The following is a 12,827-nucleotide window of genomic DNA, read 5'->3' as shown; positions in this document are numbered from 1 at the left end:
GCCCAGCTCCAGGTTGAGCTGTTGTTCAGCATCTTAGCTGTAGAGGGCAGTGTCACTTACCCTCATATGTGGGATCCGAACCAGGGCCCTCTGGCATATGTGGGATCCGAACCAGGGCCCTCTGGCGTCCCAAGCCAGCTCTTAACCAATGCGTCACTCGGCCGGCCCCATTTTTAATCTCCATAATCTGTTACCAAGAGTTGAGTCAATCTTCCCCTGTAATCTTGGATATATCAATATCTAGTAACCTTCGGTTTTTATCTTATGTATTTTGTAGCTATGTTATTAGATACTCACATAGAGTTCATTGAATTTTTTATTCTTGACCTTCTTTGTTCTTAATAATGCTTCTTATCCTACAGTCTATTTTATCTGCAAATGCTAGAGTAGCCCACTCTCTATAGTTAGTATTTACCTGGAATACTTCTTCCATCTCTTTACTTTCTACTTCTGTGTCCTCCTGAGTTAGGACTCTTCAATAGCTTATAGTTGGGTTTTATAACTGGCCAGTTCAGTGTGTTAATATTAGATTGTTGCCACATTTGGATTCATGTTTTCCATCATTTTTGTGTTTTAAATTGGCATTTAAATTGCTTCTCTTTTACTTATATTGCTTCCTCTTTTCTTTTTTCCTCTCTTTATTTAGTAATTAGTAATACAAAATAACATGACCGGTAAGTAATAACAGATATTGTAGTGAATACCTCTGAGCCTAACACCTAATCTAAGATAGAGCATTGCCAGTAACTTTCATTTGAATGAGTTTGGGTTTGGGTTCGAAAGTTTAAAACTGTTTGTTTTTACTAGATTATCTTTAAATTTTTATCATTCATTTAACAAGGGCTAAAATGAATATTTTAACCTCTCCCCAAATAATATACCGATCTTAAAATATTCCAACTTCAGTTTCCCCCCACCTTATATTTTATTGCTGCCTAGAATCTTAATTCTACCTTATATTTTAACTCTCTCCAGATTTTATTGTTATTATTAGTATATGATCAATGTATGTTTCACTTTAGTTACTGGTTTGTTTATTTGTCAGTGTTCTTTCTGGCTTTCATTTTCTTTTTGCTGAAATATACCCTTTAGTATTATTTCAGCACTTATCCATTGATAGTAGTAATTGCTTTATCTTTGTTTGAATGTATCTATTTCATTCTGGTTCTTAAATGAAGGAAAGAACTCCAAGTTGCCAGTTACTTCCTTCAGCATAATTTACAGGTGGTATATTTCCATCTTCTGGTAGGTGGGCACTGTGCTTGGTAAGTGGTCTGACCTCCTCTCACGGTGCTTCTCTAGGTAACCTGTCTCTTTTCCCCAGCTGCTTTTAAGTAGTCTACTCTTGTCTTTGGCATTCTGAGGTTTCACTATAGTGTGTTTTTGGTGTGGATTTGTTTAAATTATGCTGCTAGCCACCTGTCACTTTTTGGGAAGGGAGAGGAATGTTATATCTCTACATTCTAGAATTTTCTTCAGTAATTCTCTGTTCTTTGTATTTTCTTCTTTTGGAACTCCTGTTAGACAGACATTTGAACTTCCTAATCCTCTTATCTGTGCTTCTTAGCCTGTTTCATTTGTTCCATCTCTTGATTTTTTTTTTAATGCCACCTTTATGTCTTATGTCTCTAATCACTTTAAGATTTTTTTAGTCTCAATTTGATAGTTCTGTCATCTGAAGTTCCTGAAGTTCTTGAATCTAATCCTGTTTCAGTCTTCTTAGTTTTTGAAGTTTGAACTTTCAGCCTGCGCAGCGTGGGTAGTCTGTCCATGTCCTTTGCAACCTGGTGTGAGGCTTCTTCCCTTCTGAGTGGGATTGCTTTCTGTTTTGTTAATTTCTATGTTTAAGCTAGGGGTTCTTGGACATATGGGCTTGTAGGAATTTGAGCCCCAAACTTCATTGACTAGTCCATGGTTTCTCGTGCACAAAAGGTCCTCCCACCTCCCAGCATGTGCTGATCAGAAAGCGTCCTGTAGTCTGTCTGTGCCAGTGGGCTTTCTTCTTTTGTTCTCTGGCAGCTACCTTCTGTTGAGTGTTAGTCTTTTTGGGGATCATGGCTTTAAGTGGGGGTTGTGGTGGTATCTGTTCTAACCTTTTACCTTGAGCAGGCCCAAAGCTTTTCCCCTGTACCCATGAGGGCCGAAAACCCAAATGTCAGAGGCTAATGGTCACCGTTTGAGGCAGCCATCGTGGTTTGCACATTATCTGGTGTGAGTATGGCTGGACCCAGATATCTCAGAACTTGCTTCTACAAACCAGTAGTTGCACTATACTGAAGCTTGCTGGGAAGAAAAGCTGGTCATAGTTATCAGCATGGAAGCACATTGGGGGGTTTGTAGCACAAGTGTAACATTTGATTTTATAATACATTTTGTTGATTATATGTTCTTTAACCAAGTCTCTTAAGGCCTCCTGTGCATTAGGTGCTGTGTGAGGTTCTGCCTGTGGCAACTTCAAGTTTCATCGGAAGTTCTTTGATGGTGGACCTGCTGTTCCCAGACCCCCCCCCCTTCTTCCTCCTCCCTCATCTCCCTCTCAGCAGTGCTGAGCCCTCAAAAAAAAATGACAGACCACACTTGTCTGAGTTGCTGGTTGGGTAACCCCAGTGGAAAGACTACCTACAACAGCAGTGAGAACACAGGAAGGGGTGCTGAAGAGTTCCTGGTGCTTAAAGAGGCTCTTCCCAGTCTAAAGAGGAGGCCCCGCCGATGTCCCTACCCAGTGACCTAGGCCACTGCCATCTATGGTCTCTCTCCCACGGCGATGTCATGAGGGGCCGTGGCATTCCTGCCCGCCGTGCTGGGCTTCTCCCAGCCTTCAGCTTGCCTACCTGACATCCCCACTTGCTGTCCAGTGGGCATCTCCCATGGCACATCCCCAGCGTGAAATCCTGAGTTTTTATATCACACTCCCCTTACTGATGGCCTAGTTCCTTCAGTCCCCCTTCTCCCTGAGGGCAGCTAGAACCTCCACGCCACCCTTGACTTCCTGTCATACCTGCGTCCAGTTAATCGTGAGCTCCTTGATGCTACCTTCCAAGTCTGGCCACGTAGTTCATCAGCCATTGTCAACCATGATGGAAAGCCATTGTCATCTTTAGACTGAACAACCGCAGTAGCCTCCCCGCCAGCCCCCATCCTCTATAGACTGACAGTGTTCCACTAAGAGTACACCTGGCTGTGCCTTCTGCTGCCGGAAGCTCCCCCCAGCTTCCCATGATCCTGAGTGATGCCCATATGATGGCTTCAGGCTGTGCCAGCCAAGCCCTGGCACGTCTAACCTGACCTCTGTGTTCCCACCATGCCTGTGTCTGGCTCTCTGTGGGAGGTTCGTGTCCTCAGGTACCCATGGTACACTCCCGTACTCTGCGGTGTTCACCTCACAGCCCCCCTCATTACAGCTGCAGGCAGGTGTCTCTACAGACTGCCCTAGACAGTACCCTTGATAAAAGAGAGACGGCAGTTAGCGCTTCCTGCGTGGTGAACGCAGACCTGACTTGTCCCTCTCACTCACTAGGGTAGAAGCCCCCTGAGGGTGCAGATTCTGTTCTGTTCACTCGCGTGTTTTTCTAGGGCACGGCACGTAGTGGGCACACCCATTCTTACGTGCACTCTTTAAAGAAAGGGAGTTGCACTTTTTGAAGGATTAAATTGGGAGCCAAGGAACAGAGTGGGCCTGTTTTACAGCAGGAGAGGAGCAGACCCCGGGGAGTGAGGGAGTGCAGATCTGTGCTCCAGACCTGGGCGGCTGGGTCGTTCCCCGAGGAGGCTTGTCAGGCTAAAGCCAGCCTGTTGTCCAGCTACTGAGAGTTGGAAGTGGTTGGGGCAGCAGTTAATTTCCTTTGTGTTGTCCCTCGAGGCTTCCTGTTTCTCTTTTGGGTGGGAGGGAGTGATATTAGTGACCTCCGCTTCGAAAGCGGCAGTTCTTCCTGCCCCCTTCTTTTGCCGGCGCGTGCGGGGCTCTCCCCTGCTTTCTGGAGTTGGGCAGGACTCCGTGTGCGCCTTGACCTGAGCGCGGGCGGGGGCGGGGACCCCGGGGCGGCGCGGGGCGGGGCGCCGCTGTCTGACGTGTCTCGGCGGGATTGGAGCCGCCGCCCTATATAGTCGCGGGGGCCCGTGCGCCGGCCTCGGAGCGAGCGCAGGGAACCCCGGAGCAGCCGGCTTCTCCCGCGGGTGGCGGGCGGGCGGCGAGCGCACCACACAGTGAGTGAGCGAGCGAACCAGCCACTGCGGGCCGGGGTCGCGGGCCCAGAGCGGCAGGAGGAGGAGGAGGGTGATACCCGGGGAAGTTGGGGCGCTGGGGGCGGGGCCGGGGCCGGGCTGCCGACGTGGAGCGCAGGCCGGGCGGGGGAGGGGCCGGGGTCGCCCTCCATCCCCCCACCCCGGCCAGCCAGCCGGTCCCCCTCCTCCCCGCCCAGGCCATGGGTGTCCCTAGGTCCCCGGGCCGGCCTGGCCGGGTTGGGGGTGGGGGGGCCCGGCTACGTGTCACCACTGCGCATGGGCCGCGGCGCTGGCACGGGAAGAGTGAGAAACTTTTCCCGAGTCCTGCGCCTGCCTACTCCGCGCCGGCCCCTTGGGCTACAGCGAGGGTGGGGGCGCAGACTCGCATTCCCTTTCAACCCCCCTGCCCAACCAGTCCCTGCGCGGGGGGAGGAGCGGCTGACCTGGGCCCAGGTCGGTGACGTGGGCGGCCAGGCTTTGCCCCCTTCCCCCTACGAGGAGCGCCCCTCCCCCAGCTTGGAGGGAGAGTCGCGGATGTCGTCCCGCAGAGGAGCCCGGACGGCGGGAGGGGCCTGGTAGGCCGGCGCACCTCCACCTGCCGCCCGCCCGCCAGCGTGGTCCGTGCTGGGCCTGCCGCCCTCCTCCGGCCGGAGCGCAACTGGGACGTGCCCCAGGGTCCCCACGAAAAATCCATTACGGAAAAATACCGAATTTGGAGGAAAGGCGGGGAGGCCGAGCGCGCTCCTGCCCCTTTAAGCCTGTCCCCGCCCGCGGGCTCGCGTGGCCTGTGGGAGGGCCGTGCTGAGGTGGCATCTGCGAAAGTTCCTCCTGCAGGATGGTGCCGACTTCCAGAACTTGGCGAAACGCACACATGCCCTCCTCCTGGTGGCCACTCGCAAGTCCTCGTGCGAGTCCTGGTGCTGCCGGATGGCCTTTCTGAGACTGAAGTTCTGTGATCTCTCAGCCCATCGAGATTTTACGTTTTCATACTCAAGTTTGGCTTTTGGGTCCTGAGAAGTACTTTGAAAAAAACTTCCCTTGCAGGTTTGCTGTGGGGATAAAAATAAGTTTAATTTTGAAGAAGAGAGGAGAGGGCCTGGATTTCAGCTGGAGGTGTTTTGTAGTTTCCATACCCTGGCCTGTCTAGTATGAAACGCGCCCCGGTTCTGGTTAGTTAGGGGAGATAAAATTCTCTCTGGTCTTATTACTCAAGAGTCCTCTTTGCAAAGACTTTTTCTTTTGCATTTGTAATTGGCAAAACATCACAAGGGAATCATCTTACACTTGTTGTTTCAGAGGAAAAAAGTACAATTCTTCATTTAAAGTCTCTGATTAGGACCGAGTTTCAGATGTAATCCTCGTGTAGGGTGACTTCATGTTTCTCCCATGGGGAGTCGCTGCTTGACGGGACCCTGGGCTGAGAGAGAAGAACCTTGGCTTCTCTCTACCCTCCTTTCCTAGTTCCGTTTGCTACATACTTATTGTTTGAGATATGGACATTCCCCCTCTGAGAAACAATAAAAGTCCAGGTTGAGAATAATTTGAGATCTCTGTTGGGTGGGCCTGAGTGTTTTGTGCAGGGAGAATAGTTGGGAGCACCGAGAAGGATGAAAGGACGGGGGCCATCTTGGGAATAACTGAAGGAAGAAGGAGAAAGGGCTTCTTCACGCATCTAAAGGGGTGTTGTAGGGAAGAGCAGACTTGTGCTCTGTGGCCAGAACGGGGAGAGAAGTTGTTGGTTTTGGCACAAAGTAAGGCAGAGTATTCTGACAGCTGCACAGCAGCGGACAGAGGTGGCGTGTGTTCAGAGACTGCAGTAGAGCAGCGTCTCCTGTCTCTTTCAGTCCTCATTTGAGCTACGTTATTACATCAGGTGAGGAACTGTGTGATAGCACACGTTTGGCCTCTGTTCTCTGAGAACAAGGTCTCCTGGGAACTTTGGATAGCAAGTGAAGGAGCGAGGCTGGAGAACCCACCCAGCATAGCCACTGTTGTGAGGTCATCGAAAGATCTCCGTGGGGCAGGAGTGAATCTGTGGGGTGTTGTCTGTGACGGCAGAGGTCAGTGCTGGCTTTTTATGATATCTGACCGCGGAGTCTCAGGAGGGGCTGAGGTCTGCATTTATGCTTGGGTCACCAGATGCATGTTTTAAATGGATTCTTTAAAGATGAGGTTATAAGAAAAATAGTAGCCTTATTTGATATCAGAACCTTAGATGCTAATTCTGTTGCTTGATGTCATCCATTCACCTGTAACATTTCAAATTCAAACTGCCATTTGAAATCTGGAGACTAAGAGACCCAGTGTATCCTGTCAGACCAGTCTGGAGTTCTCTGGACGTTCGTCCACTTTGTTCTTCCTCGGCTGCCTGAGGGCCTGTGCACATGTGGGGCCGTCAGAGGCTCTGCGACAGCTTCTCCCTCCCACACAGTAGGTTACTTGCGTTGGTACCTCTTCCTTGAGCCACTGGGACCCAGAGGTTCAGTAGGATGGCTAGCTGGAGTTGCCTTCTGAACGGTGTGTGAGCAGTGTCAGAAGAGACCTTAGGAACTCATCCCATCTTGTGTGTGACACCAGGTGCAGGGTGGGGATTGGCTTGGCCCAGATCTGTGGCCGGAGCAGACGTGGACGGTGACTGTACTTCAACAGGCTTGTTGTGTGCCTGTCGCTGGGCACTGAAGACTTCCTTGTCCAGGAAAGCAGGTGGACTGGTCAGTGGGGGCGCACAGGAGAGGGTGAGGGCGTGGGCGTGGTCACATGTGTGACCCTGGCTCCTTAAGGGGTGGGTGTCAGTGTATTCTAAAGAGTAACGATGACGCCTGGGCTGACCTAGAGCAGGAGGCTGGTCAGGTGGAAGGTCAGCAGGCAGAAGCGTGCGCAGCTCCAGTGCGAGTTGTGAGCAAGGCTGTCCGCTGGACACCTGGTCCTGGCTTCACTGTCAGTGTTCGGACCTAGAACACTGCATGTTGCTTCTAGCCTGTCTAAGTGTGGACTGGCCAGACACAGAATCCCAAGGAGGACTTGCCCCCTTTACACAGATGTTCTACTGTGATTCTGGGGTTAAATGGAAAGGTTTTCTTTCTTCCTTGCTGTACCTTAAGAATTTGCAGATTAGAATTTGGCAGTAGATTCCGAAATAAAATAATAGTTTTGGTTAGTTTGTCTTCACCTTTCCCCCTTGGGTCTCGGTACATCAACCTCTCTGGTGGGACTGGGGCCCCAGAGAGGCTCTGGTCTGTGGGTGGTAGTATTTTTCTCCCGTGATTCACACCCTGCCTTCCTAAAGTGCCACTGGTCCACATCCCAGTTGGGACAGTGGGACCGTTTTCAGTCTAGAGTCGTTTGATATACCTCCGATGGCTGTGAACTGTCCTAGCTCCCGAACCACGCGTATTATGGGCGAGAATGGGGGTGGGACTGTTATTCTCCAGCTAGGTGGGGGTTCTGTTACTAGTATCCACTCCTACTTTAGACCCATGCCTTACCTGTCATGAGGTCTACCTGATCGAGCACATGGGATGGCAGCCTCACTATCCCGAGGTCCCCGAGGCAAGGTGACCCACACCCTCTTCGCAGAGTGGTTCTTGATCTTCCCCAGGTGGCCCTGGAAGGTTCCTTTGAACCCTGCTGTTTTACTGCCTGGTTTCTGATGCCCGCTGGACTAGAGAGACTGTGGGACTTTGAAGACAAGCCCTCAGTCACCCTAAAAGCTCAGGAGCCACCAAGGTCCAAATCTGTCCCATGTCCTGGCAAAGGGTCACAGAACCTTTTCCTTCAGGCTCAGTAGTCAGACCCAGAACAGTGCAAGAGAAACTGCTTAGCCACGCAGGGTGGCGAGCCCTCGAGTTCACCAGGATTTGCTGCAAAATGGTTCGAGTGCAGCATTTGGGCCCTGAAGGGGTCGCTTCCACAGGCCCTTGGAAGGTTGCCCTCGAAAAGGTCTTGGTGGTTCAGGTTTTACTGTAATGTGTTTCATTTGAAGGGAAGGGCCTAAGAGCAGAGCTTCCATTCCCCCACCCCCAAGAAAATGGCCCACATATTGGTAAAGTTTCAATTATACTTGGACTTTTTCTCGTCGGTCTGAAAGGATCTAGATGGTAGAGTGCAGATAAATAACTTCTCTGGTTCTCCTGTTCTCTCTCCATTCCTGTGCACACAGCAAAAGCTGGCAGGCTGACAGAGGTGATCTCAGGACGGACTTTCTGGCTACTGACCGTTTTGCTGGTAAGTTTGACTGTCCTGTCTGAAGGTTTCCTGTCCCTGGGCTGCCTGTGTACTGTCTTTCATTACACTTCATCCTTAAGTTTCTGTCACTGCTTTAGTGAGTATCACTGTAGCTCCACCCTCCAACATGCGCAGTGGGTACACGTGTGCCCTTCAGATGTGTCATCTGGCTTCCATCTGTTTGTAATCTTTTTTTCTTTAATGTGAGTTATGTTTGCTCAGGATCATCTGAATTTGAATCTTGCCTCTCTCTAACATAGAGCTTAATTTTCTTGAGCTAGGAGAGGTCTTACTAAGTAGTAAGAATTAAGCAAAAACTCACTCTTCTAATTAAATTACTTGGTCCTTATATTTTTTTCTAAGGTGGCACAAGGCACTTGGTGCATAGTTGTGTGACAAGGGAACCCCTCACTGTGGTAGCATGGGGCTCACCTAGGGTGGGGGAGGAAGCTAACACCCCTGGACTCAGTGCTATGGGCCCCTTTTTCCAAATAAGGGAGCTGTGGCTTTGGGAGCCGAGACCCATTGAGTACGGTGGCACTCTGGTGGGGGCTGGTTCCTGCCTAACTGAGGAACTGTGTGTGCCCTTGTGCCAGGTACCACCTGCTGCGAGTCCCCTCCCACACCTGAGCGACAGGAGACAGGACGTAGGAATTGCCAGTCGTAGGAATTGCCAGTCGGCATGTGTCCGAGGCCTGGAACTGTCCTCCTGGGCGTCCCTGCTGCTGCTTGCTACCGCATTGCTGCCGCAAAGCACCAGGGTGCTCTGCCTGCCTCCCAGCCAGTTCCCGTCGGCAGCGTGGGACTGTTCAGTTCCCTGGGCCCTGGGTGCAAGTCTGGCCTCGGCTGTTGGATGGGCTGTTTGGTAGCAGCTGTCATGTGATACATTTTATAAGCATCCAGAGGCATATGAGTGAACAAAATAACTGAGATAGCTGTTAGGAGAACCATCCAGGTATCGAGCTGGGTCACTAGGTCGGATGTGGCAGAGGGCGCCATGGCCCCTGGGGGCGGGGCGCAGACTGCCTCTGTGACTCCTGGGTAGCCTGGTACTGATCCTCAGCTGCGGGCCTCCATCTCCTTGATGACAGGGTGGTGGTGGTTTTTGTGGTTTTGACAGGGTAGTTTTTGAGGGGACAGTTGTCCCAGGACCTTCCTTTTCTTCACTTGCTGAGCCTTTGGGATTCACTTTCCGTTAGAGGTTATAAGTGAGGGAAGTTAAGGTGTGGTTTGCTGGTAAAAGCTAAACCCTTGGCTAAAACGCAGCTTAGTCGCACCAGTGGCTGAGAGCTGGCTGACCGCGCCTGACCTGCTCCCCTCTGGCTCTTTCCTCCAGTGGCTCCCCCAGGCTGCGTTTAGGCGTTGGATCAACCATGAGCTCCATTGCCGTTCTGACCCAAGAGAGCTTTGCTGAGCACCGGAGTGGGCTGGTTCCGCAACAGATCAAAGGTGACAGCCCCTGCACGCTCTTCTCAACGCTTACGACACTATTTCTTCCAAGCCTTTGTCACATCTTGTGACCTTTCAGAAGTGCCTGTTGACCGTGTCGGTGTGGGGTAGAGCCAGGCCCCACCCGTCCTGTTGGCTCTGTTCTGCAGCACAGGGTGGGATTGGCCAGGAATGATGGGTGAATCCGGGTACAGGGAGATGTACCGCGGGGACAGCCTTTTGGAAAGCCAGTGGATTCGACCCTTGGTAACTAATGGGATTCTTTTCTCAAAATTGCTGGGCTGTGAAACCTCTTCCGAGTACTGCCAGGAGCCCACCTGGAGGATAAAGGCTGGCCCCGGACTCTCCCGAGGTCGGGAGCGCTGCTGTCCGTCCAGTGGGCGTAGTATGAGCTAGTGTGCCTAAACATCGTCACGTCAGCATTGCTTTGTAGAAGGAAAAACTGACCTTTTTACGTTATTTATTTCCTTCACGTCTGGTATATACCGGGGGTGCCCAAAAAATGTATACACGTGACTTGTGTTTATCTTTTGTTATCGGTATATATTGAGTGTTACAATTTTAATACAGTTTTTTCTTTTCTTAAAACGTGTATATGTTTTTGGGGCACCCTCTATATTTACAAGTGCAGGACGACTTGATTTGAATGGTAGATTTTCATCTAAAATCCTTCATCTGTTTCGATTTTATAGAGTGTCAGTTGAGAGTAGATTATTCTACTTCAGGTTGTTCCAAACATTAAGTTTTCTATAACTGAATCGGATATCAATTCTTAAGTTTAAAGTCATTAAAATTTAAAATTCATTTTGTCAGTCACTCTGGCCACGTTTCAAGTGCTCATTTTTAGGACCGTGGAGACCTAGACACTGCTGCTCACTTTGGTTTGGAGAGCCTGCAGGCCTGGATCTTTCCACTTGAACCCACAGTCCTGGGGTCTGCGCTGTGTCCCTTTGCAAATGCGAGACGGTGCAAGGCACTGACAGCCCAGCTGCTTGTCAGCACTGCGGCTTTACTGGTGTCTGGGGTAGCACCAGCCGCATGGCTACACATAGTGAGCATGGAGCCCGATGAGGCCTGTCGGTTCCGAAGGTCCTGCCCCGCTCTGCGCACACCCGTTCACAGTGGCTGTAACTGGGCCCTGCCGTGCCTGGCCCCAGGCATTGGGGTGATCCAAACAGTCCCACCCCTGCCCTCATGGAGCTGAGTTATTGGGAAAATTGAACCACGGGTGAGGGTGCGACAGAAGACGGAAGGGTAGTGAGTGGGGGCCTGATTTCCACAAGGCTTGCTGCTCCCTGTGGAGGGTGGGGGCCACGAGACCAGAAGTGCCCACTGGAGTTCTTGGTGACATTGTGTGAAACGGAGGCAGTTCTCACAGGCAGTGCTCCATGGGACCGGTATTCTGCAAATTTCAGGGCAGGCTCTGTGCCAGGCATTGTCAGAATTGTGATTTTTAAAAAAATATAGGATTAGAAGATTCTTGAGGGGTTAAAAATCCCTGTAGTATGGCTTGTCTTCAAGGGGCTCACCCCATTAGGGAGAATGGGGCGCCCGGGATCTGAGCTGACCATTCACAAGGGAGGCTTTGCGAAGGCCTGGAGTGCAGGTGGCCATCAGGTTCAGCGTTTGGCCCCCTGGTTCACATGCTGGGCCTGGCGACCTCCAGGCCCTTTCCCATGGCTGAATGAGGGGATGGGGGAGCTGTCACTCTAGCAGTTAATGTTCTTTCTGTTGATATTACAACCCTCTGAGTGTTTTTTTCACCTGATACTGAAGCAGTGTGCTTCCTCTCACTCTGTGTTGGCTGGTCCAGTTGCCACTTTAAATTCAGAAGAAGAGAGCGACCCTCCAACCTACAAGGATGCCTTCCCCCCACTCCCTGAGAAGGCGGCTTGCTTGGAAAGTGCCCAGGAGCCCGCCGGCGCCTGGAGTAACAAGATCCGGCCCATCAAGGCGTCCGTCATCACTCAGGTAGAGACCCTGCACCTCATTCACTGGTCCCTCCAGGGAGGCGGCAGCGCAGCGTCTGCTGGGAGGGTCTGAGCCCGCAGACATGGTGGAGGGGGGGGAGTCTGGGATTCGGTCAGCTCCCACGCCGGCGCAGCCCTCCCCAGGGCAGCCGCCCACACTCACGGTGTGCCCATACCCAGCAGTGGGTCCCCTTGTGTTTTTTAGTCCCCTGCAACCTAGTCTGCTCCATCCACGGAAACTGCCCTTGGCTCCCGCATCACCAACTCCGGCAAGACCTTGTCTCTCTCTTCTACCTTTTGTCCCACCGTCTGGAAGCAGGCTTCCCTTTTGGCTGACACTGTTTGGCTGAATGGTGACACCGTTTTCCTGGCTTTGTTTTTATTTGGTTTTTACTTCACTAGCCTGCCTGCTACCTGAAGCTGGGGGTTGGTGGGCTCAGCGCTTCTCTCTTTGTGAACTCATGTTGGGTCACGGTGGTTGACTACCCCCGTGCGCTGAGAGGCCCCCTTCCTTAAACCCAGGATTCATAACCAGCTGCGTCCTGGGTCTTCCCATCCTCCTGGTGGGCGTGCGAGACGGAACGGGCTTGCTGATCTTGTTAAATGCACCACGTCGTCCTGAGCTTCAGGCCCCTGCCTCTCTGCTCGATCCCTTCTCCACAGAGAGGCTGGGTGCTCCTGAGCCAGCGGTCAGAATGGGTCCTGCTAGAGGCCCTCGTCGCCTCCTCTCGCTGCTGGCTCAGCTGAGGGCTCTGGCCCCTCCTTATTCCCCCTGGCTGCACCCACATCTGCCTCTGTGTCAGTGTCTTTTCACTCTCGCTCTTCACCTCCCGGCACAGCCGGCTACGTCTTGGACTCCTCTGGAAGGGCCTTCCTGGCCACCCTTGTATGTCCCTTCCACCCACCTCCAGCCAGCCTCGCTTACCGCCCTGTTCCTTTTCTTCGCTCCCTTGCTGGTCATTA

At 51.8% G+C, this 12,827-nt stretch overlaps 1 protein-coding gene across 4 annotated transcripts in view; it reads left to right on the top strand.

Moving 5' to 3' along the window:
- The window catches only part of HDLBP (high density lipoprotein binding protein), an 87,561-nt gene that overhangs the window by 41,316 nt on the left and 33,418 nt on the right, over window positions 1–12,827 (top strand). Inside the window, exons 1-4 of one of the 4 annotated variants that reach the window (XM_019629573.1) lie at window positions 4,105–4,203; window positions 8,381–8,445; window positions 9,782–9,894; window positions 11,708–11,865. In XM_019629573.1, the coding sequence (XP_019485118.1) occupies window positions 9,819–9,894; window positions 11,708–11,865 (234 nt within the window). In that variant the 5' untranslated portion in view covers window positions 4,105–4,203; window positions 8,381–8,445; window positions 9,782–9,818. Of the gene's footprint in view, window positions 1–4,104; window positions 4,204–5,078; window positions 5,266–6,810; window positions 6,933–8,380; window positions 8,446–9,781; window positions 9,895–11,707; window positions 11,866–12,827 lie in introns of those variants that run through there. The other 3 variants (XM_019629601.1, XM_019629592.1, XM_019629582.1) reach the window with 3 other exon arrangements.

This window comes from Hipposideros armiger, unplaced genomic scaffold, assembly GCF_001890085.2.
Source record: "Hipposideros armiger isolate ML-2016 unplaced genomic scaffold, ASM189008v1 scaffold_17, whole genome shotgun sequence".
Lineage (NCBI taxonomy): Eukaryota > Metazoa > Chordata > Mammalia > Chiroptera > Hipposideridae > Hipposideros > Hipposideros armiger.
The sequence above is the reverse complement of the archived record's forward strand: the minus strand, read 5'-3'. Positions and strand labels throughout refer to the sequence as shown.